We start from the raw sequence: 20,449 nt of genomic DNA on the forward strand, positions 1-20,449 counted from the left end.
GATGCCTCTGCATAGCTATCAAGGAATCATGTCACTTTCAAGTGGTTTGAATTACAATATTATAGCCCCAAAATACAGCTGTCAGCTTGTCCACAGTGAAGCACAAGTTCTAAAGCCCTAAGTTATCTGCAGTTGCCCTGGCTCCACATTTTGCATCAGTGTAACTATGTCAAGATGACCCAGCATACAAAGAATAACTCTATTTAGAGGCAAGTTCTATTAACACAGTCTTATACCAATATGACTGATAAGCTTGAATTGACATTGCCACTTGGCATTACACTGCACCCCATTGGTGTGTATAAGCAGACCAATGTTACCTCAGGCATTTCTGCATTTTCTTCTGTGTTGTATAGCTGTCCTCTATATATTTCACTGAAAAAACATATAAAAAAGAAGGTTCACCATATAGGCACACCTTACCGTATTCCTTAACTTCAAATTTTGCAACAGCTGAGGTTACAAAATTCTTCTTATACTTGGCTTCAATCTTCCAAATTCCATACCTACGAAATGTCAACAGTCAAACATTTTTTAAGATGAAAATGAACGTCAAAGGCAAAGATTAATATTGCTACTTAGCAATATTACATGTTAATAATTAGAGAGAAAAATCCAGCACCAAGTTTTTGCATGTTCAGTGCCTACTTTGAGAAGATTCTGCTTTGACATTTTAATAATTATTTGAAACTTATTTTAAAGCATTGAAATAAATTAGAAAAGAATATGCCATTATTTATATTACAACTATCATCAGAATTTTTTGTTTTATAGTTACAAGCAGAGACACGTTTTGAAGACTGCAAATGCAACCAGAGTCATTAAGACATTATTTGCTAGCTTCTTGCACTTGCCAATTACCACCCCTGAGGTTAGACAAATGCCTGTTGCTGGCTACAAGTCTGTTTTGATGCAGCGAGCAGGATTAGGATCTATCACCTTATTTACCATAATTTGGATGATTTTTCTTTGCCACTAGAAGCACTCAAAAGACATTTGTTTCATTTCGTATTGCTTTACTTAAACCCACAGAACTTCTATGTGCAGAGTGTATCTAAATGTGCATATCTTCCTATCTTACCATTCAAAGAAACTTGATCCTGTTTGCTTTAATTTACATACTACATCCATTTAATCTTTGCCAGTTTTGTAACATAGCTAAATTTCCTCAATGTAAGTGAAAAATGCAGTCTTTTTCCCTAATAATAAAAATAAGGCTGGAGGGTATGACCAATTATCAATTCTTTGGCTAAAAAACAGGCAAACTCAATATACTTATCCTATTTATAAGGTTATAAAGCACAGTACTAAAGAATTCAGAAATTCCACAAAAAACCAAATAACTTTGTCTTATATAAGGAAACATTTAGAGTTCAAGTTGGATCAAGGAATGAATAATAATTTGACATACAGATACTATAAAAAAGGATTAAGCATGTTAGTTAACTTCTTGCATAGACAGAGAATGGGTACACATGTCTACACTGAAAAATGTATTTGTAACCTATATCAGCCAAGAAAATGCTCAAAAAGTCTCATGCACACTTCTATTAAGGTCCTCTTCTCTGACTAAAGCACTGAGGCACAACTGCAATTTACATAATAATTTATAGAAAATCAGTTCCTACAATGTTTCGGCCATATAGCGCTACGATAAAGATTATACAAGTCCACTGTTAACAGATACTCAGTTTCAAGAAGGATACAGAATTAACTTTTACTCAGACTGAAATTATTGCTAATTTCCTAATGGAAAGTAAATCAGTCAAAAATAATTTTTTCAAGCACCCGCTAGCACCCTTCTGCCAACTCAGTGAATCTTCAGCACCCTCTCAAGACTAAAAGGAGAACTGGAGATATTTATTTCATATGCTGGTGTTACTGGAAAAATGCTAGTGCATTGTATGAATATATGCATGAAATATTTCCCCTCCTTGAAATCAATACATCTTTGACACTGTTTCTATCTCTACAGTAGAAAGCTTTACTTTTTATTAATTTTCCTTTTTAATTGAGCATTTCAAACCTACCACTAACTGTTCTTTAACTTCAGTTTTATCACCAGTATTTTCACTCACTACATCTCACTTTCTCTCATTACAGTGAGCATATGCCATCTGTTTGAAAACACAGAGAGTAAGCTTCCCACTGGGCTTTAGGAGAAAAATTTTACTTTCAAAGTCAAATGAAAAGGAGAATACTTAGTCGTAAGTTCCTTATTTGTACCATGGTTATACACTATGTGATGTTAGAAATCTCCAAGTTTCAAGTCATGCACACTCAGTGTATCAAGCAAAAGACACTCTGACAGTCTTTAAGAAAAGGCAGTAGTAATATGTTAATAATTCTCAAAAAGCATTAAATAAGTCTACTTAGGATTAGGAGGAATCTTGAAGTCAGGAAAAGAAACTATTCCAGTAAAATCTTCTTCTTCTATAATATCCACTTTTACTCCTTCAGGATCCTTTAAATCATAACAGGAAAGAATCAGCAGTTGCAGATCATTCTTATCAAAAGGAAAATCTTCATTCTGTGATTTCAGTGGGAGCCTGGCTGTAACATTTTTCTAAGAGTTTTGCCCATTTCACAGCATGAAAAAACAAACATTTTTAGAAACAGCTCAGGCTGAAATTCTGATAAAACGTTTTACTGTGGTTCAAACAATTAAAAGCTGTTACTACACAATGCTTAAAATTGCTTAAAAGTTACTGTAATAACAAGCCTACTGTTAAAGACTAAAGAATATAGTATAGTAGATACTGATTATTTTTATATCTTAAATGAAATAATCAACAGTATGAAACCCATATATTATTAAAATTCCCTCAAAAATCGTTTCCCTAGACATTAAAGATAATTCAGATTTTTTTTTTTTCCATTCTGTAACAACTTCAGATCTGGGACTTGAAAGCCTCTATCCAACTGTGCAAAGTTATTTTTAGATCTTCTAAAAGGTGTCTGGCTACCTGCAAAAACATCTAACCGTTTTATTAAATATTGACTGCAATATTGATTTACCACCTATCTACATTTATTGTTTTTATTAATATTAAATTAACTTACAACTTACCACAAAAGTTAGGACAGTTTCTTGTCGAGCTGGCTGCAGTTCTTCATTCAGAGAGTAAACCCTGACTTTCACTGTAAGAATTATTACAATAGATCTCAAAGTCATACCATTATAGAGATTTTAAAAACAAACAAACAACAAACTCAAGAAACAACTTTTTATCCCTACTAATTTTTTAAGTTTTTAGTATTCATAGAATGCTCTTGACCTTTTGTCAGTATGGTGTCCAAACAGTATTTATTCATGCTAGCAACAAGAGACCCCTGCACCACCACTCTTTCACATTGAATCATCACAATCTTAGCATATCACTTCTGTAGGAAAAGAGCTCAATCTGCAGGAAACCAATGATTCAGTCATCATTTCTTCACAAATACTTATAACATATTCCCAGGAAAACCTGTCACTCTTTGTGTCACAGATTAGTCATTTAGGGTGTAGAGGGCAGGGACTGAGAGGATATTGGGAGACGCGATTAATTTCTACAGTATGATCAAATAATACAAAATATTATTCTGCTGATTAAAAAAGTAAATAGCAGCTGATGACAATACAACATAACCAAGAGCTTAAAGAACATTTAAATCCTAACTCCTTGGCAAAGTCAACAGACTTTAAAAATCAAATAACAGCCAAGAGAAATAAGCATTATTTACCCGACTGATCAGGAGTATAAATTGGTTTGTCTGTATGAATAAAAAGAAACCCATTCTCATAGGAAACTGGAATTTTTTTTAATCTTGTAAAATGTGGAGAAACAGCTTCCAAATACACATACTTGACTGAATTGTCTGTTCTTGATAAATCCGTTGGTTGAAGCTGGGGGGAGATGAAATAAAGATTTTTAAAGAATATTAAAATATTTTTCAAGTATTTTTTCCCCACAGTATTTTTTGTTGAGAAGAGTATCTGAATAGCAATTACTATCCTGCTAATTATCATTAAGTAAAAACATCAACACCCACAAGTGTTTATTCTTGCTTACATCATAGATGACAGTCTGGAGTATTAAGCTACAAACAGATATTTTGAAAATTTGCATTTTATTTATGTCCAGAACTAAAATAGCAAAGTCCAAAGCGCAATTATGAGGCTATAAGAGTACAAATTATCAGACTTCCATTTAGACACATGATGAATCTTCGGCACACCAAAGTTACTGTTGTGGTTTGGTAGTTTGGTGAAATAGGCATTTTGGCTGAAAAGGAAAACCGGGTGAGAAGCACCTCCTGGGAGGCATCACCCCAAGTAAAACCTTCTTGGTCAACAGCTTTCAGTAAAAATCTGTTTAGCTTCCTGCAATCTTTGCTTCACGGAAATTAGTTAAATAAAACTTTATGGTGAAATCTGGGCCCCTTTGGAGCTTGTCACCAACAAACAAGACCAAATCCCGAACCTCGGTTTAGTTACCATTTTGACTTACTCTGAACACTCAGTTGACATATCTTGTCCACATACAATACTCCTCCATTATCTCTCTTTTTATTTTTTAAATTTATGTGACTATGTTTCTCAAATAGTATGATTATATGTTTAACTTTGGTGTCATTCCTTTACACTAATTTTATCCAATGTAATTTCAATTTCAGACAAACTAAAATGAAATAAACTACATGTGGCAAACTGAGAAATCAGGGTGCTAGGCTTCCCTTCCCAGTTTAAACAACAGAAAACTTACCATCATCTTTTTTAACACTTATAACTAAATGTAACAATAAAAACACTGAAAGTTGAATTCCTTACTGTTAAAGTTACAGCATCTTGGAATTTGTTAGCTGTAGTTAAAGAAATACGGCCAGAAGAATAAACAGCAAGCTTATCTGGAAAGCTTCTTATGGCAACATTGACTGCAAATTCCTTCTCATAATCAAAAGCTTGAACTACAACTTTCTCGGATGCCCCAACTCGGAAGATCTTTGGTGCTGTAAGGACATATCTGTATACAGAATATAAAACAATAAAAGGATAATGGAACTATATTTCTTTCAGATTTCTTACCTCCGTTTGTAATTCACATACATACACACCATTAACGCAAACAAGATAATCAGGCCAAGTTATTCTAAGACGCAAGCTAAAAACAGTGGAGCCCCAGTCAGAATAATTTTTACAAAAACTGTAATGTAACATTACCAAATAACAGTTTAGGTAATGTTTATGGATTTGATTTTGCAGACACACAAAACCATGTTTACTAAAACAGGCTATTTATATGGAAATAATTATTCCTTTTGCAATTTAAACCCTGAAACACTAATCTTCCAGAGAGTACACTTGTGTAGTTTTCCCACCAGTAAAGTTCTTACTTAAATGAATGGAGCAGCTTATAGTAAAGGCAAATGTGAACAAATATTTGCAGGATTACACTAATTTCTTCAGTGCTTTATAAACCAAAGTGTGCACCATTCCACAAAAGCACAAGCCAGGATTTAGTGCCCGATCACATAATGTAGCTAAATACATATGAAGTGCCACTGAACAAAACATTTGATGTATGTGCATCTTCTTTTTCTGAAATGCTAAAAGCATTTAGGTTGGTGGCTTTCTATATACCATTGTTAACAGATGTAAGAATCAAAAAAGCACCACTAAGTACAATTGTAAAATACACAATTAAGAGCTTTCATCAAACCTGTAGCAAAGTATCTGTCTTCAGGCACTACAGAAAAGCTAACGAGCACCAGCTTTATTTCTTAACCTTTTTGTATGTTTACCTTGTGGCATGTAAGTAGATGACTCTACCTCTTTCTTCGGCAGCAAATACAGTAATTCCAGAAGCATCAGTCCTTTTTCTAGCATTAGTCCCACATACACTAGTGAGAATTTTGCTCAGGAAAACACATCAATGTGGATAGTGCCTTTTGTATTGGCTCTACTTAAATTCTGTATCTATTTGCCTAAAAGAGCAGACAACAATCAAGTAACATTTCCAGTAAATTCTATATTTGCTTTACTTACGTTTTCTCTTGGCTAAAAGTTGTTTCAGAAAATATCAAAACAAAAAAATATATTAAAATAGTCATAGCGTCTATGATAACAAACAACAAACCACAGATGCTAATGATTTTGGATTAAACTGCATTTGGCTTCTGCTGTAGATGAACAGAAATACCACCAACACATTTCACTCACAGTTAATAATTAATTGCAGATCATGTTTTACTAAAACATTACTGCCCCCTCTCAAGGAAGCCAGAATACCTAAACTTAGGAGTTTTTTAATTTAGGATTTCAATTTTTCAATATTTCCAGAGCAATCCTATGTCAGTCCTAACTTTGACAGCTACGTTAAAAAAAATAATTTTCAGCAAGAGAACTCCCCCAACAAACAAAAAATTAATTTCACTTTGTCCTTCAGAAAATAATTTTTATTTAAATCAGAGTGATTTTAAATTTGCTTCTGAAGGAAAAAAAAAGCATTTGAATTATATCAAACATAATCTGCTGGTATGTTTAGACCAGAAGTTTCCATTATTTTGTTTTGAAATAACTCTTCACTTCCAAATTTCTTTTAGCAATTTATATTCCTGATTATGCCAACTGAGGACTTTCATTACAAATAAAACTGCAACATAAAATATTAGGGCACAATACGTCTACAACAGGTACTATTTTAAACAGCATTTGCAAAAAAAAAAAAAAAAATTAGTGACAAAACCTTTGCATGCCTGATACCTAAGCATAGGACCTCAACAAATAAGTTTAAGTAAAGTTAAACTAAAGTTGTGCAAGACTTCTGAGGTTTAAACAAATACTGTAGTCAACCTTTACGGGAAAGACATTTACAGAACTGTTTCTGATCAATATAAAATTAAATTACAAGGTCAACTTGGGCTTCTCAACAAATGTAATAAACTACAAGAGAAGCAACAATAGATAAAATAAAATCTTACAAAATGTAAGCTGCTTAATATTATTAAAAATATAGCCCAAATAGCTATTATTAAATACCAAACAATGAGAATTCACAGTAAGTTTACATGGGTGGTATGTAAACAATAAAGGAGCAAACAGTGAAGAATGTTGGAAAACTTTTAAAGTTTAACAATATTCTGAAATAATGGTTTTTAAATCTAATTATGTCCCTTCCCTACATTCTTTTTTCAGATACAGCGTACTGATTTCTCAACCCTACATTTCACATCTAGTTGTATAGATTCCAAACTAACAGCCCAGAAACATTTGAGAGATTTATTTAAACACCTGTGAAAATGGTGGTAATTTAGGCCTACTGCATTGAGTTTATCAGAATCAAATGTATTATGTATTTCCAATGCTACACACAATATTCCGGAGTAAAACCCACCTACATGCAACTTTAAACTGATATGCCAATATGCGATACATACACTTGGATACATAAAAAAACACACACGAAAAAGAAACCAAACACCAAAAAAACCCCGAACAAGCATAAAAAAAAAAAAAAACCCTATCGACAGAGAAGGCTTTGTTATTGGTACAGTGACTCGGGCTTTAATTAAAACAAATCCCCTCAGAATCTACCCTTTCGCAGCTGAGGACCGGGCAGAGGAGGGACGGCCGCCGCCCGGCCCTGAGGTAAATCGGCCGTTGGCGGCGGGAATAGGAGACAAGGCAGCGCACGCGCCGGAGGGGCCATCAGCGGCGGGAAAGCCGCGTCAGAGAGGGGCGTGGCTTCGCGAGGGCCTGCCCGGCCCCTCCCCCGGGTCCGTTCACCCGTGGCCGGCCAACAAGCAGACAAAATGGCGTCGGCTGGGCTCCTCAGGCTGGGCTCTTAAAGGAGCCGCAGCACCTCGGGCCTGACGGCCGGTGGAGACGACGATCGCTCGGCGGAGGAAGGGAAGCAGGCGAGAGGTGCGTTGAGAGCTGGTGCCTTCACGTGGGGTCGCCCGGAGGCCGCCCTGGCCGCCACTGCCCCGGCGGCGAGCGGTGAAACGGCGTTACCATGTCAACGCAGGTAATCAAAGCGGAGGCCTGAGGGGAACCGCCTTCGGCGGGAACCGGGATTCCCCTTCAGCGAGCGTCCCCGCTCCCCGGCTGCCTCACTGCGGGCTGGGGCCGCGGCGCAGCCCCACAGCCCGCCCCCGCGGAGGGGAGCTCAGCCCGGGGCTGAGCCGGCAGCACCGTGCCGCGCTGGGTGGTCGCCATCCTCTCAGGTGCGGGCCGGCCGTGCCGGGAGGGCGGCGAGAGGCCGGTGGCTCGGCTGGGGCGCCCGCGGACGGAGCGACCGCGGCGGGTGCGCAGCCGTTAACCGGCGGGGCGGCGGGGCGGGGGGGAGCTGGCAGCACCGAGGGCCCGTCTACTCCCCGCCGGGGCGTGGGGTACACCCGGGGCACACCTCCGCGGCCAGGTCAGCTCAACGCTCCCCCCTTCCCTGCCTCTTCTAACGTGAGAGTTTTGTCGTGGGTTTCATTGCAATCTGTTCGCAAGAAACCGCATTAAAATGTCTCACTGCTCTCCTTAAAACATGAAGAAACGTCCCAAAGTAGCTTTTCACTGGCTCACCATCATCTTTTTTCCCTCTCCTGCCCGCTCCAGTCTCATTTTCCTGGCCCTGAATGAGTTGTGCCTCCAAGTATTGGATAGAAGAGAGCAGCTTCTTTGCTCTTTCTTTCCTTCTTTTCTAAGATTCAGGAAAAAAAATTCATTTTAGTGATGCAAATCTTTTCAAGATACAAATAGCTCAAAGTTCCCTTCAAAACATACGTTTCTATCTTAAAGAATGTCTTAAAACATGCTTTTTGTTTACTGGGTCTAGGTTTTAATAAAAATCTGTTCCTTGAAGGTGGTTACTACAAGGGCTTTGACACAGAATGCGTACATGACTGTTTCTACACTTATCCCTAGGGAATTACGTTTGTCACTGGGGGAAGTTTCTGTTAATATTCTCTGGAATTTCCCAGGCAGTCAGGAATAACTTCCAGAAAGGGGAACACTGAAGGAATGCCAGTGCTAGACTGGTACTAATTTTTTTTTTCTCTATTGCCTTTTTTTGCTTGTATTTGCTCTTCTAGCTGCAAAGTGGGTGATTTCTAGCTTTGGTAAAAACAACTGGGATCCTAGTCCTTTCTTTCTGTCCCCTGCCAACTATGTTAGTCTGAGATGAGAGTCATCTCCAGACCTGAAAGAGTTTGTGTAAACCATAAATTGCAGGACAGTTACCAAGATGGAGTTGCAAAATAGAAAACCGTTCAGCCAGTTCCTGATGCACTGTATAATGGTGTAAGTAAACAGGTATACCATTCCTCCAAATTTGTGTTAACCCATGAAAACTGGAAGCTGTCACCCATTGGAAAATTGGCTTAGATGTGGTTTTTGGCACAATGTCATTACTGGAAATATTTTCTTATGCTAAAGAGATAATTTTTCAAATATCACCTCTGTGGTGTCCTGAATTGTATCATCTGAAGTGATAAATTGTGTTGTTAAGCACATAGATACTGAGACAACAAGCACCCAATATCCTTAAACAACATGCTTCTGTAGCATCTTTGTGGGCATGCAAACCATTAAGGTTTAGACTTATGTACAGACGTGTTTATTTCTATTCTTCCAGATACTGTTCATATGATATTCTGTATTTCTGGCAATGAAGAAAGGCTCCATAAGAAAAGCATTATGTAGAAAACCACAGATGTCAGCTTCTCGGACACCTAGTCCAATGTCTCCTGTCAGTTCAAGTACCAGATCGCCGTCTCCTCTTAGCCAACAGACTTCTCCATCTGCTTGCAAAAGCATGGAGCGGAGGCACCAACAACTTGATGTTACAGCAGAAAATGTAGAAGCTGCTTTTGAGTATAAGTTTCATAAAGGTATTGTATAAATAACTGCTGGTATAAAAGTACATACTAAAAGTATAAAAAGCCAGTGTTCTGTGAACTGTATGATTAAAGATGTATGATCTGTTGGAAAGAGCCCTGTATAACTTGCTTTCATCTTCTGGTACTCAAATGTGGAAATGATACTAATGAAAGCTGTGTAGAATAATGAGAATTTTACCCCTTACATTCTGTGCTGGGGGGAAGACTGGCAAAGAGAGATGCATACTGTGCCTTTTTCAAAAGCTATACCCGCTTCCTCTAATATGTCATTTCCTGTAAATGCATCTGATGGGCTGTTTCTTTTCACCCCCTGTGGTGGTGGTGGGGAATAATTTTCAATTATTCCTGTTTTCCCAGTATTCAGTGTGAAATAAAAGACTAATATAAAAATAACAAATTCTTTCACTACTGAAGGTAGTTTCTCTGTTTAATTTCAGATGAAAATGGTGTTAGTTCAGGAGTTAGGTACATTACTGAACTCCTTATAAAAGGTCTGTCAAAACAGGAAAATTTGGCATGTGTAAGCTCACTGAATCTTTCTTCCCCAAAGGATGGGGACAAGAAATTTAAGGTAAGTTACTGAAAATAACTGGGAATTAAACAAAGTTAAAAATTCATTTTGATTTTTTTTTTAGTAAAGGTCTATTTTTATAAAGTGGATGTAAACAGCTATATTCTAATTATGTTAGCCTAGTTCTACAAGCAGCTTCTGGTTAAAAAAAAAAAAGTCAGTGGAGACTTGTGCAAAAGAAAAAATTTTGGGTCACTTAGAATGAAGTTTTGAATGCTATCCATTTGTGTAATTTTTTAGCTTTTGGATTATGCTGGTTTGGTTTGTTGTTTGGTTTTTTTTGAATGGCAAGTTCCCTTTTGTGTAGATGAGACAGGTCCATTGTAAATTTAAAATCTAGCTTTCCTCTTCCAACAATTTAGAAGACTGTACTTAAAAGCAGAGTTTTAGAATGCAACAGTGAAACTGTCATTAATGTTAGAATACTTCGCATTTTTTAATGAATTTTTGATTGTTAAAAATAGAAATCTGGCTTTCTCTTAAAAAAAATAGAGCTGCAATCCTAAGGAATTAATTTTCTGTTCTTTAGTACATAGAAAATTTGGAAAAATGCTCTAAACTAGAGACTCTAAATCTTAGTAACAACCGAATAGAGAAGATTGAGAAGTTGGATAAACTGATGAAGTTGCGTGAACTCAATTTGTCTTGCAACAAAATCAGGTAAGCAGAAACATTGATGGTTATAGTAAGCCCAGATACAATAAAGTTGTTATTCCCTTAAGTGAGTTCTCTCACAGGTGTGAACAGTTAAGGTGAATTTCCCATCAGCTGTATGTCAAGACTAACAGGCTTTGGTGAGATCTTAAAAAGCACAGCTCTTAGATGGATAAATAGTTCTGGGAAGTGCTGTTAGGGTACCATGGCTGCTGTTAAACTTGTTTCCTAGGAAACCAAGCCAGAAATGCAAGTTTTTCTTCAATTGCTGTGAATTTTTTTTTTGTCTTAATGTAGTACTTGGAAGTAAACTGGTGTAATTTAATTTGAATTGTGAGTCCGTGGCAGTAAACAACTGTTTTTCCTAATCTCTTGGATGATAATTATTTGAGACAGATTTTGGTGTAGTTTATCCATAATGCCTCAGTTACACTGTAAATTTGCTGTGGTTCATGATAAGTTATGTTTTTCTTCTTATTTTCAGTAAAATTGAAGGTATAGAACATATGCAGAATCTACAAAAGCTGAACCTTGCAGGGAATGAGATTGAGCATATTCCTGTGTGGGTAGGGAAGAAACTGAGATCCCTGCGCATCCTTAATTTGAAACAGAATAAAATATCATCAGTAAGTGATTATAGTTAGGAACAATAATTCCTCAGAATCTTTTAATGAACTGGTATATTTACATTAATTGACTCACTCTGAATAATTGCTGAATGTCTTTCCACAAAGTCTGTTGTGAAATACAGCCATTGTGAGCCTAATAAAGTTGAAAAACTCTCCTTTTGTGCCAGGTATTCAAAGCATAAACCTATATTATGTTATTCAGGAAAGCCCAAATTTTTGGAAAGTAAGGAAAAACTTGGTGAAAATTTGAAGACTTTTGCATGTTATTGGTGGTGTCCCTTACGATATGTTAATTATATGGTTTTGGAGACCTGTAAATAATCCATTTGCTTATATTTTGTATTTAGGATATGACTAGATTTACTTCTGTTGTCCATGTTAATTTCCATGTTTTGCAGCTACAAAAGGGTGTCTATGAAATGAAATCACTTAATACAATTCCTGAATGAGTAATGCTACTTAGGAGGAGAAGTGAACTGGCTTTGAGTACTCCTCATGATAAAAGTTCCCTTTTCTTAGAAGTCTGGGGGAATGGAAGGTTGTATATATCCATAGGCCTTGTTATCTTGAAATTTCTAAGGTCAAGCTTGATGAAATTTGCCCTCTTTGCAGTGGTATTTTTTTCATAGAAGAAACAAGCTGATTTTAGGAAGTTATTTACTGTGTATTTTGGTAGGTTTTTAGAGATTCCGCTTTAGCATAAACATTAAAATAGATCCTTAGAGATGGACTTAACATAAAATGTTCTATACAATCAGAAATTCAGTAATGGGGTTTTAGTTGTTCTTGAAAGGATGTCTAATCATTGTTCCATTTATCTTTGATTTAGCTCCATGATATAGCTAAACTAAAGCCTCTACAAGATCTGACTTCTCTATTCCTTGCTGATAATCCAGTTGTAAGTCTGCCTCACTACCGCTTGTACACCATATTCTGCTTGCGAGCACTGGAAAACTTGGATGGACAGCCAGTGACAAATCATGACAGGCAGGAAGCTCTAGAAAGGTTTAATTTAGGTAATAGTGATATGTTACAACTATAGTGAATGACACCAAATTTAAGTTTGGATGGAAAAGATTTCTATTTGAATGTTTCTGTTACTTTGTTTTCTAGAAGAGATAGAAAAATTAGAAAGAGAGCTGGAAAACACGGTAAAGGAGATGGAGAACCTTAAACTTAACCAGTCCAAAGTGCTTGAGCAACTTCGCCATCAAGATGAGGTCAACAAATCATTAAAAGAAAAGACTTTGCAACAGAAACAAAGCTATGAAGACTTACAAAGGGACCTGGACACCAAAAATGAATTGGTAAGATAATCACCTGCACTAAGTAAATATTTGGAATAGTTTTGTTGTCAGAAACAGAGTTGTCAATGTGAGACTTCAGGTGGCTGGAAATTTATGTTTAAAATTGAGAGACAGAACTTAGGCACTTCAACTTTTGGAGAGTGAATATTCCTTGATGAGTGCTTCAGTATTCTTTCTGTGGAAGAAGTGAGTATATTGAGCCAGCAATCAGTATTACTCTTGTAATTTATAGTTCATAGTAACTTACTTGTTTGTCTCCAGTAATTTTCTTTTGTTTGTTTAAAATTTTGTCAGTTGATGAAAGGTTAAGTATCTGCTAGCTGCTAAATGGCTGATGTACTGAATCTTCACTGTTGTTCGGACTTTAAAGTGCTGCTGCCATAAGGGAAAAAATTGAATGTTTTTACAAAAACAAAGTGTGCATATAAGTTGTATGTCAGTAATACCCCTTGATCATTATTTTGGGTAATGTCCATTAGTTTACTGGTACTTTATTCACATCATCCTAAAATCTTTGGCTTGACAAGTATCTTTCATTGGTAGGTATAAGATCCAAGTCCTGTTGACTTGAGAGTGCTGGGTTGTGAATGACCTGATGGGAACTTAATATATGGCTTTTATCTTACTTGTTAGACTTGTCCTCTAAAATTTTATCCTTCAGAATCTCTATAGCTAATATTTCTATAGCTGTTTCTTCTGTGAGTACACACACACTAACCAGCAGCCTATTTCTAAAATGTAGTTTTCAGTATAGTGAGATGTAGCAGCATATATTTTGCAACTTAACCCACTCTTACCCTTTGGATGACAAACTTTGCTTGCTTCTTTCTTCCTTTAGCTGATGTATTGGTTTGTCACAGTTCCCTTTCCGCAGAGCCTTTATTCCTCACTAAAGGTAGCCCCACTGTGCTCCTGGGTTGCATGGTTATTTTTATTTCTAGGATTTATTTGCATGTTTACTGAAGGAGGAACACTTGTATAAAGTGTTCCAGTGAGACTTTATATTCACTGTGGTTTTAGATACAGTTTTCTGGATTATTTTTTTTCTTTTCTCTGAAACACGGTTAATTTTTGCATGACGTGTATCATTTTTTAAAATATTTCTTTAAGCCTTTCCTTTATTCCCATCTGTTCTATTTCTTTTCTTCCATTAGTCCTGCTTTCCACTGTCTATTGGAGTTTTGTTGCATGTTCTCCCTCAGGTATTCAATGTGAAAAGTTGATTTTAAAAGAAATCACATGATGGACCTTTGTTTAAAAACAAAAACCAAAAACAAAACAACAAAAAAACCCCAAGCTCAAAACCTAACTAGCACAAGGTTAAGCTAAAATGAAATGCAGGGTCTCTATACACTTGACAATTGAGATATTTTGTTTCTTTCACAGACAATGAGTCTTAATAGTTCTCAGTGCTCATTAGTAGCAGTAAATACATTCATTATTTGGCAAGGATTTTGCTGAAGGATTGTACCCAAATTATTTTTTATCCTAAGTTAGTGACAAATTATTTTAGCATGTAAACTTAAAAGGCCTTTCATGTGATCATTTGTGTTATATTAATTGTGAGTTCTTGTCTGCTCTTAGTCGTCATATTGTATCTTGTAATAAAGTTGCACTTTGTTATATTCTTGATCCAAAATACACCGTCTTAACCTCTTCTGATGTGAGCTTCATTTGAAAGTTAGTGTCTTTGCCCTGCTCTCTACTGAATTGAAATGTATGTGATAATGATAACAATTGAATGAATGCAACTTACTTTGTTTACTGGTTTATTAGTTAAAGCAGAAGACAATGGAGCTAACCCGAGCTTGCCAGAAGCAGTATGAATTGGAGCAGGAGCTGGCGTTTTATAAGATAGATGCAAAATTTGAGCCGTTAAATTATTTTCCATCAGAGGTAATAATTTAAAAATAATGAGTGACGTTTAATATGTTGAATATTGGTATACATACCTGTATGCATATGGTTTAGCTAAGTAGAGTCACTGAACAAATATTTCGTTCCTATTATGAAGCAAATAAATGGTAATCCTTTCTTCTGGCTTAATTTTGGAGGCCCTTTCACTTGGAGAAATTCCAAAAGCCAGAATGTTCTTGAGTTAGACAGTATTAGAATTTCTGTCCTTTTTCAGTTGTTTTTTTTTCTCCTGGTAGAGCTAACCTCTGTCATACTTGTAGAGATGCCTGGTTGAAAGGAGTCTGCACAAGAAATGTAAAGATCAGTAATCAAGGCCAAACAAGTCCAGTGTAGTCTGTTCTAATTGTTCTGATTTCAGATTGGTTTTCTTTTATATGCTTGTTAAGAGAGTGAAAGGTATATTATGAGTTGACTGCAACCATACTTCTGAGATAAAGACATATTGCTTCATACGTTTCAGGATGTTGATCTTGATAATGTACCTGGTGAAAGCCCATACATTGGTAAGGCCAGGTATAAAAGAAATATGTTTATAAGAGAAGGCTACATTGCTAACAAAGCTCAGCAGATGGAGGCTGGAAAAATGCAGATAGATGAAGATGACTTCTGTAAGAAACCCCAGCTGAAACTGCAGCTCCAAACTCTAGATGAACTACTAGAGGATAAAGAAAAAAAGATTAATTCAGGTAAAATCTTAGGTTTTATTTGATAAAAATTAAAATATGTATATCCATTTAGTTTATTCCACTGATCAAATGTTTGACACACATTTGACATGAGAATAGCAATAGTGTGTCAAAGGCTGCAAGTACTGTAATTTCTAAACAATGTACTTGATGCATTTTGGGTCAAAACGATTATTTCTTTTTGCTATTATTTTAAGATCCCTCAGGATAAAAGGATTAAATATTGTTGAAAAGAGAATGATAGGGAAGTTTCATATTTGATGTGTTAAGATAATTTTATAAGACTCAAAAAATTCAGACACATTCTTGTTTCTCAAAAAGTATATTAGCTTTGATTATCACCATTTTAAGAAAATGCATTCTGATTGACATTTTAATAGAAAACATGTATCACTTATGCAGAATATTATAATGTATGTTGTGGGTTGTGGAGTGTTGGGTTTTGGTTTTGGTTTTTTTTTTTTGTCTGCAGCACAAAGAAGATTAGAAGAACTGCAAAGTGCAATAGGAAATGCAGAGCAACAAGTTTTGAAAGTAACAGGGGAACTGCAACAACTGGAGGATGCTCTGGCTCAGAAAAAAGTATGCAAAGTAGTTGCTACATGAATAGCAAGGGAAAGTGTTTGAAGCAGTGTTGATGTAGAAAATACAACTCTTTCTCTCCCCATGCTTTTTTAAAGGAGACATTGTACATATGTAAATCCATTTGTCATGCATCAGAAAAATCTTACAGGTTTTAGATAGCTTGTTTATAAATAAGCTGTCAGAGTTGTAGTGCAGTTAATTGCATCTAAACGTGTTCCATGTGATGCTGCTGCTGATTCTTAACGTTGCCCAGAATGCTTTGGAAGAACATAAATATAGATTTGAGTACTGCAGTAAGTGGACAGTTAGGGGTCACTGCATTGTGCAGCAAGAGACTTGGATTTGAATTTGAACATACCTTCTCGGTTCCCATAACCATAAGCTTATAGCTCCATAAAGGCTTAGTAGACAGAGCAGAAAGTAACAGAGTAATGGCCCAGCATCATAAGCAGTGCTGGTGTCATGACATACATGTTCATGAGAAAGGAAGTTTTACCTGAACCTCTCAGTATAATTGTATGGATTGAATATGTTCTTATTTATCAGAAAAGGCCTTTCCAGGAAGGACTATAACTGTGTATGTTTAGTTGTGCAGCTAATAATAAGCAATGTAGCTACGTAATTGGCAGCAAGAACTAATTTAAGAACACTTATCAGCATAAAACTAAAATTGTATCTTCCATTTCTTCAACTGTCATAAATTGTTGCTATTTTTAGACTTTAAACTTGCCTTAAAATCAATGACCAGGATCTTCCATATTTTAACTTAAGAAGTCATAACTGGGGGGTGGGGGGAAAGACAGTCCAGATAGTCGTCTTAAGACTGCAAGAAGGAATTAAAGAGACTTTTGAAGTCTGGTGTGAAAATAAAACACTTGAGGATGATGGTCAAAATGAGGGTTCTGGTGTTTCCTGGTATGGTAGACTAATGTTATGAAACTTCTATTTACCATAAGCAAACTATCATTCTATTTTCTCTTTTTGAGAAAATTCTATGAGTTTTTGTTACCTTAAGAAAGTAAAGACAATTCAAATCAATGAATAGATCACTTTTAGGCAACCTGTTAGGCTAAACTAGCAGTCTGCTTTAACTTTTAAAGATGTTCTTGATCAGCTGTGTATTTCCAATTAAACTGTTTTACCCAACCCCCTAATACGATCTCCAGATATCACAGGCCAGCAAGGAAGGTCTTGAACAGCAGTTGAGTGGAAAGATACAGATCCTGCATCAGCTACACAAGGAAGCTTTAGAACTGGAAAATCAAATGGAGAAACAGAAAAGAGAAATAGGGAAAAAACAGAAAGAGCTTGAAGACTTGCAGAGTTCTCTTGCTTCTGTAAATCCTGAAGACCCAAAACATGTAAGTAAAACTGAAATCTTTGTGTTCTGCATATATTCATGTACTGAGAAATGTAGTAAAGGCTGCTTTAACAGATTACCATTCAGTTACGCCTCTTTTGTGAATTATACATTCTTTTCGTATTTATCAGTTTACGTAGATGTTATCATTTGAAAAACATACAACTCATCAGAATTAAAAAAAACCAACCAAACAAAAAAACCGCACATGAACAAAAATAAACTTTGGTAAAATACTTGGGCAACTGATTTTCAATGCAGTTGATGTACAGCACATTGAGAACTAGATCTTTATGCTTTGCAAAAACATGCTGTGCAGAGCTTTGGAGACAATTTCTGCGTAAGAAATCCTTAACGCATCTTTTTGTAGAATCTGGCCTAAAGATTTTTAAAGGTCTGTGTAACTGCTACAGGCCTATAGCTGAAGTCCTGCTTTGTCAGAGAGCTCTTGCATTGGCACAAAAGTCTGTTTGCCAGAGGTCAGCCTAGAAAAACTGTAGTGTCTGAGTAGCAGATGTAGCTGACCTGTCCGAAGTGGTGACAGCTTGGATTAATATTCCAGCCTGTGAACTGCAGACAGCTCAAGGCAGCAGCAGCAGCTTTGGCTTTACACAGTAGTTCAGCATCCTAAAACTAGAATAAATTTTCAATAAATGTACTTCTGAAAAGATATATACTGCCTTTTTGGTGGGGACTTATGCCCTTTCTCTGCTGTCACATACAGTCCTGTCATTACTGGTGAGATTCCACAAGGTCTCAGAGGTACATGTTGCAGGTTTGGGGCAAAGCTGAATGCACCAAGAGGAGCTCTAGCTTGATAGTCTCATTTCTTGGATCTCCAGTGTAGCAAGATTTTTTTCATTTCTGAGTTATTAGCTGTGTGCAGGTACAGCAAACGTTTATAGACATTTTAAATTAAAATGAAGTGGGATGACTTTTTTAATAGTGTTTTAAAAACGCTTATGTCTTTTTAAATGAGAGCTTTTCAGGCCAGCTTGATGCTTTCAGTACGCAAAGACAGGCTCTTTAGGCTTGGCTCCTGTTTTCAGCTGACGCCTGCAAAGACTTTTAAAAAATGCGGGTTTTTTTCAAATTTTTTCCCCCTTCAGCTGTTAGTAACAGGAGGGCCGTGTGCCTTTCAGGCAGGATCCCTAAGCGGCTGGCCAGGCCCCTTTGCAGGGAGCGAGCCCGGCCCTTCCCGCAGCCGCCCCTCGCTTCAAACGACAACACAGGAAGCGCCGGCCGGGACCAACCGCCGGCGGAGCGGGGAACGGCTCGGGCCGGCGGCGGGGAGCTGCGGGCCGGCGGCGGGGAGCTCCGGCCCCGCGCTGCTCCGGGGCCGCGGAGGCCGTTGTAAGCAGCCTGCTGCTGGGGGAGCAGAAGCGTTGGGAGCAGATGGGAGACTCCGCTTGATTGCGTTCTGTGCTGAAGATACCGGTTCTTTAGTCAAATGAATTCTAGAGTAGGGGTGGGGCGGTTTCCAAATGATATCGGAGGAAGAAAAGACAAAGGCAAAGCTGTAAGTGTTTGGGTTTTTTCAAACAGGGCTTTTGTGGCTTTCAGCAGCTGCAGCAAAATGACTCAGCAGCAGCGCCTCTACTTGGGTTTTTACGTGTTGAAATTTCACTTTTGAAAGCCGAATGGTAGTTTATCTTTAACAAGGTGACAAGCTGGGTTGTACTAAACAATGTTAAAAATAACTTCCGGTTTAATACATTAAAAATACAGCTATGTTTTTACCCATGACTTTTGTTATGGAAGCAACTTTATAAGTGATTTTTCTGAGAACTTTTATTTAAAATTTCTATTGCTAACTCGGTTTGTTTTTTTGAGTAGTAAGAAGAAGGTGCTGTTTATCATGGCAGTATAATTCTGTATTTTTCAAAGTTTTCTGGCATTTGAGTTGTTTGTGAGTAATTTCATAGCAGTGAGAAACAGCACTATATCATGTTGATAACCAAGTTTTGTACAGAGCTGAAACTACTGGCTAAATTCATACTAAATGCATGAAGTCCTGACCAAAGTCTGTGAGCTGCAGGTATGGTGTATTTCCCAGAAATATATTTATAAAAAAAACCAAAAAACAAAAACCAAAACGAACAAAAATCTGCTTTAAGTAAATCTTGACTATAAAGTTGGCCTGATTTGCTGGTTGTTCGGACTATTTTCCTTCGGGTGGTGACCTGACATTTTCTAAAGCATCATCTGCTGTGAAGGCAATGCAGGATGACAGGATTAAAGCTGCTGGAGGAAATCGTGTTTGGTCTTGACTGAAAGAGGAAATGGTATGACAAAAAGTAAAGGCAGAAAGAAAGGTAGTAGCCATGAGTAATAATTCATAAATGCAAGCCTTATTCATCATGCCTGGGCAAGGGGGAGACTACTAACGATGCTGTTAGTCACACAGATTGCTTGCCTATCTGGGATTCTTTGTGGGGCAGTAATGCGGAAAAATAACAAAAAAAAATCAACCCCAAGCACCACAGCATATGCTGCCTGTAGTAAGACACTGTGGAACTGTGCTAAAATAATGATTTGACTTTTTTAATTTTAATCTTAGTAATATGGATGTTGTCCCACTTTACCTTTCCAACTGTTAATTTACAGGCTCACATGAAAGCTCAAAAAGCAAGTAAAGAACAGCAGTTTGATGTAATGAACAAACATTACAAACAGCTTGAGAGTCGCCTGGATGAAATGCTTTCTAGGATTGCTAAGGAAACTGAGGAAATCAAGGACTTGGAGCAACAGCTCACTGATGGTAAATTTTTTTGTTTGTTTTACGGTAGTATTTCTTGCATTTAGGATAACATGACAGTTGAATTGGGCATTCAGTTTTGTTTATCTTTGCTTAAATGAAATACAAA

The 20,449-nt window shown here is 36.9% G+C and overlaps 2 protein-coding genes across 10 annotated transcripts in view; one reads left to right on the forward strand and one right to left on the reverse strand.

The window, feature by feature from the left end:
* Positions 1-7,449, reverse strand: part of C5 (complement C5) — a 33,547-nt gene extending 26,098 nt beyond the window's left edge. The window contains exons 1-6 of one of the 2 annotated variants that reach the window (XM_075055440.1): positions 6,029-7,449; positions 4,814-5,006; positions 3,727-3,889; positions 3,071-3,141; positions 2,373-2,464; positions 424-506 (exon numbers count right to left, since the gene is read on the reverse strand). In XM_075055440.1, coding sequence (XP_074911541.1) covers positions 424-506; positions 2,373-2,464; positions 3,071-3,141; positions 3,727-3,889; positions 4,814-5,006; positions 6,029-6,093 — 667 coding nt within the window. In that variant the 5' untranslated portion in view covers positions 6,094-7,449. Of the gene's footprint in view, positions 1-423; positions 507-2,372; positions 2,465-3,070; positions 3,142-3,726; positions 3,890-4,813; positions 5,007-6,028 lie in introns of those variants that run through there. The other variant, XM_075055439.1, reaches the window with a different exon arrangement.
* Positions 7,450-7,756: 307 nt separating this feature from the next.
* Positions 7,757-20,449, forward strand: part of CNTRL (centriolin) — a 35,819-nt gene continuing 23,126 nt past the window's right edge. For 5 of the 8 annotated variants that reach the window (XR_012654110.1, XR_012654111.1, XR_012654112.1 and 2 more), the window contains exons 1-12: positions 7,785-8,009; positions 9,609-9,864; positions 10,311-10,444; positions 10,974-11,104; positions 11,583-11,724; positions 12,557-12,743; positions 12,841-13,034; positions 14,811-14,930; positions 15,412-15,637; positions 16,110-16,219; positions 17,389-17,583; positions 20,190-20,343. Coding sequence is in view for 5 of the 8 variants with exons in the window: in XM_075055433.1 (XP_074911534.1) it covers positions 9,642-9,864; positions 10,311-10,444; positions 10,974-11,104; positions 11,583-11,724; positions 12,557-12,743; positions 12,841-13,034; positions 14,811-14,930; positions 15,412-15,637; positions 16,110-16,219; positions 17,389-17,583; positions 20,190-20,343 (1,816 nt within the window). In the remaining 3 variants the exon portion in view is untranslated. Of the gene's footprint in view, positions 8,010-9,608; positions 9,865-10,310; positions 10,445-10,973; positions 11,105-11,582; positions 11,725-12,556; positions 12,744-12,840; positions 13,035-14,810; positions 14,931-15,411; positions 15,638-16,109; positions 16,220-17,388; positions 17,584-18,832; positions 19,102-20,189; positions 20,344-20,449 lie in introns of those variants that run through there. The other 3 variants (XM_075055434.1, XM_075055436.1, XM_075055437.1) reach the window with 3 other exon arrangements.

Source organism: Buteo buteo, chromosome 23, assembly GCF_964188355.1.
Source record: "Buteo buteo chromosome 23, bButBut1.hap1.1, whole genome shotgun sequence".
NCBI lineage: Eukaryota > Metazoa > Chordata > Aves > Accipitriformes > Accipitridae > Buteo > Buteo buteo.